The sequence below is a fragment of the Muscardinus avellanarius genome (genome assembly GCF_963383645.1).
Source record: "Muscardinus avellanarius genome assembly, chromosome: 1".
NCBI lineage: Eukaryota > Metazoa > Chordata > Mammalia > Rodentia > Gliridae > Muscardinus > Muscardinus avellanarius.
This window is the reverse complement of record NC_137786.1, coordinates 94,132,428-94,140,244: the sequence shown is the minus strand read 5'-3', so window position 1 is coordinate 94,140,244 and position 7,817 is coordinate 94,132,428. Positions and strand designations below refer to the sequence as shown.

At 48.7% G+C, this 7,817-nt stretch overlaps 1 protein-coding gene across 1 annotated transcript in view; it reads left to right on the top strand.

Moving 5' to 3' along the window:
- Positions 1–637: 637 nt before the first annotated feature.
- Positions 638–7,817, top strand: part of FBXL17 (F-box and leucine rich repeat protein 17) — a gene marked incomplete at both ends in the record, with an annotated part of 527,314 nt that continues 520,134 nt past the window's right edge. Inside the window, one exon of the mRNA XM_080692979.1 lies at positions 638–1,630. Within this exon, the coding sequence (XP_080549105.1) occupies positions 638–1,630 (993 nt within the window). The remainder of the gene's footprint in view (positions 1,631–7,817) is intronic.

The following is a 7,817-nucleotide window of genomic DNA, read 5'->3' as shown; positions in this document are numbered from 1 at the left end:
TGAGGACGGGGTGGAAGGTGAGCGGACGAGCCGCGCGGCTCCCGGCCAATGGCAGCTCTTGAACTTACACCTCCAGACGTCAGCGCGGCGGTGGCAACGGATGTCACACAGCTTGCTCGGAAGTGTCTCCTCCCGCCTCGGCCGAGGGGCGAGCGCCCGCCCGCGGCCTCCAGCGGCCCGGGGCGCCGGAGCCCGCGCGCGCGCCCGCCCGCCCCGCGCGCGCCCGCCCCGCCCTCCCTCCCGGCCCGGCCGCGCGCCCCTGCGGCTCGGAGCTGTGTCGCGGGCGCGCGCGCCGCCGGCGGAGCCGCAGTTAAAATGGTCCGAGCGGGACCCGGCGTCGCCCCCGGCGCGGCGCGGACCGACTGAGCCGGCGCGCCGGGCGCGGACGGTCGCCGAGCCTGAGACTCGCTCGCCCACTCGCGCCCCCCCAGCCCGCGCCCCTCGCCCCCCCCCCCCCCGGCTTCCCGGGGCAAAGCATGTCGCCCCCGTCGCGCCGGGCCGCCCGCCGCTGACGCCCACCCCGCCGGGCGTGCGCGCCCGAGTGTGCGCAGGCGGCGACCCGCCGCGGGCCCAGGCCCCGCCGCCGCCGCCGCCGGCCGCGCCTCCCCTCCCGCGCTGCCCCCCGCGGGCCTTCTATATGGGCCACCTTCTCTCCAAAGAGCCGCGAAACCGCCCGAGCCAGAAGAGGCCTCGCTGCTGCAGCTGGTGCCGCCGCCGGCGCCCCCTGCTCCGGCTGCCCCGCCGGGCCCCGGCCAAGGCGCCCCCGCAGCCCGCGGCGCCCCGGAGCCGGGACTGCTTCTTCCGCGGGCCCTGCATGCTCTGCTTCATCGTGCACAGCCCCGGCGCGCCCGCCCCCGCCGGCCCGGAGGAGGAGCCGCCGCTCTCGCCGCCGCCGCGGGACGGGGCCTACGCCGCCGCCGCCGCCTCCTCGCAGCACCTGGCGCGGCGCTACGCGGCCCTGGCCGCCGAGGACTGCGCCGCCGCCGCCCGCCGCTTCCTGCTGTCCTCGGCCGCCGCCGCCGCCGCCGCCGCCGCCTCGGCCTCGTCGCCCGCCTCCTGCTGCAAAGAGCTGGGGCTGGCCGCCGCCGCCGCCTGGGAGCAGCAGGGCCGCGGCCTCTTCCTGGCCAGCGTGGGGCCCGTGCGCTTCCTCGGGCCGCCCGCCGCCGTGCAGCTCTTCCGGGGGCCGCCGGCCGAGCCCCCCCCGCCCCCCGAGATGGTGTGCAAGCGCAAGGGGGCCGGGGTCCCCGCCTGCACCCCCTGCAAGCAGCCCCGCTGCGGCGGCGGGGGCTGCGGGGGCGGCGGGGGCGGCGGCGGGCCCGCGGGAGGAGGCGCCTCGCCGCCGCGGCCCCCCGACGCGGGCCTGTGCCCCGGCCCCGAGCAGCCCCCGCCGCCGCTCTGCCCCCCGCCGCCGCCGCCGCCGCCGCCGCCGGCCCCCGCCGCCGGCGCCGCGCTCCAGGCCGGCGGGGACGCGGCCCGAGCCGGGGGCGCCGCCCCCTCGTCCGCGCCGCAGCAGCGGGAGTGCGGCGACGCGGAGCGCCCCGAGCCCGCCGACCACCCCTGCGACTGTCACCGGGAGCCGCCCCCCGAGGCCCCCGACATCAACCAGCTGCCGCCGTCCATCCTGCTTAAGGTGGGTCTGGGCGAGGGGCAGGGACGCCCGCCTTCCCCAGCCCGGCCCCCTCCCCGGCGCACTCTCCTCCCCTCGGTAGAGGAGGGGGCTCCCTGACAGCTGGGAGCCGGCGGAGGGGAGACCCGTGGGCAGCCGGCCTCCCTTAGGGCCTTTTTTTTTTTTTTTTTTTTAGTTGAAAAACTTGGAGCCTGCTCTGAGCGCTTTTAGCAGCTTAGGTCTGTTACCCACAATTCAAGGGTTATCTATTAGACACCCTATGCACTGGCTTAGAAACTATTCCTAGGTTTTCTTTAATCAGTTGGACAATCTATACTTTGTTGCTAAGAGCTTCACACATTAGTATTTTCAGTCTTAGGTTGTTTCAAGTCTGACAGCTGCTAGTTAATGTCAGTAGCAATTTTATGGAGTATTCACCCTGATCAGCCACTGTGCCAGAGGTTTATATACATATCTCATTACTTCCTCCAGTTCCTGCTGGGAGACAAATACTCTGAATCATTATATTATACAAGAATAAGCTGATATGTTAGTGTTTGGGCCGGGAAGATTACAGTAGTGAGTCAGGCAGAAGTGGTATATACCTGTGGAGCTAAGTCCTAGAGAGCCCAGAGTGGGTGAGTGGCTTGTACAAGGTCACATAAAGTAAAAAGCAGATCTAGGTCTTGAAATAGGTAATTTAGGCCAACTTGACCTATGTTTATGATATATTTTTTCCTACATAAAAGAATATAGATTATTAGAAGGTATTGCTACTTTGTTGTTGTTGTTGTTGGGGAGGTGGCTGAGTGGAGAAGAGTTGAATGCCCTATGAGAACTTTGTGTCACTTTTAGTTACTAAGTAAAATCTGCACTTTTGTCAGTGCTAGTGATAAACTTTAGTTATGTGATAAGAGTTTGTATTAAGTATTTTTCACTTCTTTTGCCCTTGTTTTTCTTCTTTGTCCCCAGTCATTCCTTTCTGGAGCTTAATAAATAGAAACCTACTTTTTTTGTTTAGTGTGGATGACATTTAAGACTAGCCAGAAATAACCTTGATAAGAAATTGGCTTTTATTGTTACTGAAGTAGCTATTAGGAATTACAGTTGTTATTGCCATCAGTATATTGCCTGTGATTAGACTTTTTGCATATTTATAATTCTGTTTGAATCGGTTCTGCTGTGATGTTAAATTAAGTCTTGTGAATAATATAGCAAAAGAGTGGGAAAGCTTATATTTCGTGTGTGTGTGTGTGTGGTGCTGGGGATAGAACCCAGAGGCATTCTACCTCCTAGCCACACACCCCCAGCCCTACTTGCTAGGTTGATGAAAGTCTGGCTACTTGCCGAGGTTGTCCTCAAACCTGTGATCTTCCTGTCTCAGCCTCCCAAGTACTGGGATTACACCATGCCTTGCTGAAAATTGCCTTGTGTCAAATTCTGATGTCAAGAGTTAACTATTCTGGAGGTATATTTGTTGGAGGAGTAATTGCTTACTTTGTGTATGCAGGGGGTGTACTTTAGGGTAGAGAGAACATTACCAAGTTCTTTAAGTCACTGGATGACCTGGATAAATAAAATATCATCAAATATTTGGTATAGAAGTTTTATTACTATCTTATTTGGCAAGGTAAGGCTATGTAAAAACAAACCCAAACAAAAACTAGATCGCCTTCCTCTATCTAAAACATTCTTTCATGACATTAAAAAAACAAGAAAGGACCTGATCTCATAATAAAGAGAAACCCATGGGAAAATGTAGTCTATCTACTACATTGTTCTTTTTTATATTTTTATTGTGGGTTGTTGAAAACTTGGTCTAAGGTACATTTAGGAATTGTCCATGGACTTGCCCTGTAGAGTTCTTGGACAGTAGATTCTATTCCCTGTATTAGAAACTTGGATAGTTGTTCTTTGAGTCCCATGGTTTGTCCAAGTGGTATTCAGCATGAATTGATTAGACTGGGATGCATTGAAATTGAGATTTTTTTTTTTTAAATCAGTGTCTGCCAACCCTAGTAGAACTCTTTGATGGGAGAGGCTCTGTGCATATGTATCTTGTTCATTGCTCAATCTTCTCCCTTAAGTACGGTGCCTGATATGTACTGTAGTAATACTTGGTAAATATTAATGAACCAATGAATGTGAACAACTAGGTGTTCATAGAGTCTGGGCTAAGACTCTGTGTGACTACATCACACCACCAAGAAGGTTCTAAGGAATCTTCATGTTTGACTTGAATTACTGTAGTTTAAGCTACAGTAGAGCTATGTGATGGTGAAAAGTTCTGATTCTTTGATAAGTGCTGAAGACTGTTAGTTTGGAGAAGAGACGAAGCTATGACACCTCCAGCCCCTCCCCACTGCCAGTATTAGGTTGTATAGAGAGACACAAATCCATCATTGGGAAATAATCTTAATATGTGTTTTCCTCCCTTGATAGTAGATCAGTAGGCTTTCTGAATATATTGCTTCATCTTTTGTGTTAGTAAATTACTAACACAAAATTACTAATTGTTAAAAATTGAGGGGCCAGGGGAAAAGTTTGAGAGAGAAATATGAGGAAATGTGGTTTAAGGTATGCTTTGGGGAAAGCTATCATATATTTGCCCAGTTTTTTTCCAGGTATGGAAAGAAAGAGAAACTAAGATCTGTGTTGCTCTATAGGCTTTTGGCTCAGTATCAACAAGACTTATACATAATTCATGCTCTGTGCTGTGAACCATATACAATATAAAAGTAAAGCCAAAGTTTACCTTGCGTTAACTCCTATCTTCCCATCTGATTTCCTCTTCAGAGTTAACCAACCACTGCAAACAATGTAGGTTGTTTTTCCAAACTAATATGCCAACACATTAGTCACTAACTATATATATATGTGTATATATATACATGCACATATATGTATATGTAGTAAATAAATATGCATATTTATTACTTTTTTGTATGTGAAACCTAGGGGCATCTTACATGAGCTTCACCCTCAGCTCTATTTTATCCTTTTATTTTTTAATTTTAATGTTTATTTTGCAGTACTGGGGATGGAACCCAGGGCCCTTCTACCTCCGGGCTATACTCCAGACCTATTTTATATTTTATTTGGAAACAGGGCCTCTTAAGCCAGTTGAAGCTGGCTTCAAACCTGCAGGATCCTCCTGTCTCAGCCTCCCAAGCATGGGGATTACAAGCTTGTGCCATCACACCTGGCACAGCCCTATTTTTTATTCTTTATTTTGAAACAGGGTCTCAGTGGGTTGCAAAGGACCTCACTAAGTAGCCGAGGCTGTCCTCAAACAGCAATCCTTTTGTTTTAGCCTCCTGAATGCTGGGATTAGAAGAATGTACCACCACACCCCAGCTTCCTTTTATTTTGAAACATTTAAGTTGTGAAGGGCCTAAGTTGCTGAGCTGGCCACATGTTTAAATTTAAAATAGTTAGCTGGGTGTGGTGGCTCATGCTTGTAATCCTAGCGCTTGCTTGGGAGGCTGAGACAGGAGGATCACGCAGGTTTGAAGCCAGCCTCAGCTACTTAGTGAGGCTCTCAGCAATTTAGTGAGACCCTGTTTCCAAATTAATTATAAAAATAGATCTGGGAGTATAGCCTGGAAGTAGAAAAGCCCCTGGGTTCCACCCCCAGTACCACCAAAAGAAAAAAAATAATAAAGTAGTTAAGTACAATTTAAAATTAAGGACATTTCAGAAATGTATAGTCACATGTGGTTGGTGCCACTGTACCAGCCTGTATAGATATAGAACATTTTCATCACCACTGAACGTGCTGTATAAACTGTCATTTTTTTTTCATGAATGGCATCAAAATGCTCACGGTTTGTAACTTTTGCTTTTTTGTTAACAGTGTGGTTTGGTGGTCTTATTAGCATTATAGTTTCCTTCTTCATTCTTTTAAACTGCTGCTTAGTATCACATAGTATTCTTATACTGTATTATATTTTTCTGTTAAGGTTTTTTTTTTTTTGCTACTGAGAAGTTGGTTGTAGAGTTTTTTCTTTTTTTCTTTTGTGGTACTGGGGGTTAGGGTATCAGGACATTCTATCTCCACTCTACACCTCCAGCCCTATTTTTTATTCTTTATTTTGAAACAGTGTATCACTGAGTTACAAAGGGCCTCACTAAGTAGCTGAGCCTGGATCCTACTGTCTCAGCCTGCCAAATGCTGGGACTACAAGCTTGCACCATTGAGCCCAGCTCACTTGTCATATTTTTTAGGGTAGATTTTAAGAAGTGGAATTTCAGGGTAGAAGAGTGTGTATTTGGAATTATGGAAAATCTTTTCTAACAATTAGAGTGGTCTTAAAAATGGAATGAATTCTCTTTTGAAATAGCCTTATAGGAAGTCATAATTATGTAACATAAGAACAGGAAGAGGTAGAAACATGCAAAATGGCTTAAACTGACCTTTTTTTCCCTCTTGGTATTGGGGATTGAACCCAGGGATGTCCTGCCTCTGATTTACACCCCCAACTGGGGATGGAACCCAGGGGCATTCTACCTCTGAGTGACACCTCCAGCCCTATTTTTTATTCTTGGTGGTACAGGCCTTCCTGGAAACCCTTCTACATCCAGGCTACGTCCCCAGACATATTTTTATACTTCTTTTTTTTTAATTTTTGGAAACAGGGTCTCTTAAGCCAGCATGTCTGGCTTCAAACCTGGTGAGCCTCTTGCCTCCGCCTCAGAAGTGCGGGGATTACAAGCGTGCACCACCATGCCTGGCTTATTTTTTATTCTTTATTTTGAAACAGGGTCTCATGGAGTTGCAGAGGGCCTCACTATAAGTAGCTGAGGCTGGCTTCAAACCTCCGCAGTCCTCCTGTCTCAGCCTCCCAAATGCTGGTATTACAAACATGCACCACCGTGACTGGTATTTTTTATTCTGAAACAAGGTCTCACTAAATTGCTGAGCCTGGCCTGGAACCTGCAACCCTCCTGTCTCAGCCTCCTAATCACTGGGATTACAGGCATGTACTACCACGCCTGCCTAGTTTATTCTGATATTTTAGTGAACTGCAGACCCTGGGCTGAGTCACAGCTCATTGTTTTCCTGTGTACAGGCAGTTAACAAACTGCTTAAGAGGGCCTGAATATTCAGGGTTGTTATATAAGGGATTGCTGAATTGTGGGGGACTTACACCAGACAAGTTCTAAACCACTGCTTCAGAGGCCAATTTTGTAATTGGGTTTGTAGCATTGAGTTGTGGTGTAAGAAATTTGAGAAGCAGAGAATGACTCTTCAAACGTCAGCTCTGGGAGTAGCATTTTTTTTTTTTTTAACAGTATTTAATTCTGTTACAGTTGGTCTTTGGTTACTGGATTGTTTTGGATCCACAAGCTAGTTTCAGTCTTTGCTACTTGTTGCCCTTATGACTTTAGAAAACTCTGCCTGCTAACATCACAATTAGATTTTTATATGGTGACACCACTGTGCAACAGTTTTATCTAGTTACTATTTGAGCAGTTGGGTATCTTGAGATCTGAATTTAAATATTCAGGACTGTGCTTTGGGTTTAGAATATTTTGCTCTCTGTCAGCAGCTCTATTTCTTTCCAAAGTAAACTAGGTAGAAGATCTAAAATCTATCATCACCTTTAGAAAACTTTCTAACAGTGTATTCACCTCTGATAATGTCAGTAGGTAATCAATCTTTATAGATTTGGTACTAATGGGTTGCAGTGGTCAAGGCTGAGTTTTATGAGAGAAACATACTTCTGTAGGAAAGCTTATGCACCTATCTACTTTTTCTAGATGTGAAAACAGGGATGAAATCAAAAGTGAGAATCAAGGAAGAAAAGTAATACCACTTAAAGCTTTGAGTCTTGGCTACTAGCGGGTAGGAGGAATTAAGTTATATACACACCTTTTCAGAAATGCTTGATTTAAGGCTCTAGTTAACAGATTACCTTTAGAAGAGATGTCTCTGTTGTTCTAGGGATGATTCAAGTGCTGAAATGGAGGGTCTTTTAGAAAGGTTTTTTTTTTGTGGGTCTGGGGATGGAAACCAGGGTCATTTGACCTCCAAGCTATGCCCCCTGCCCTATTTTTTTGTCCTTTATTTTGAAACAGGGTGTCACTAAGTTGCAGAAGGCCTCATTAAGTAGCTGAGGCTGTCTGCGAACCGCGATCCTCCAGTCTGAACCTCCTGAATGCTGGGATTACAAGTGTGTGCCACCATGCCCAGCTAGAAAGTTAGCTT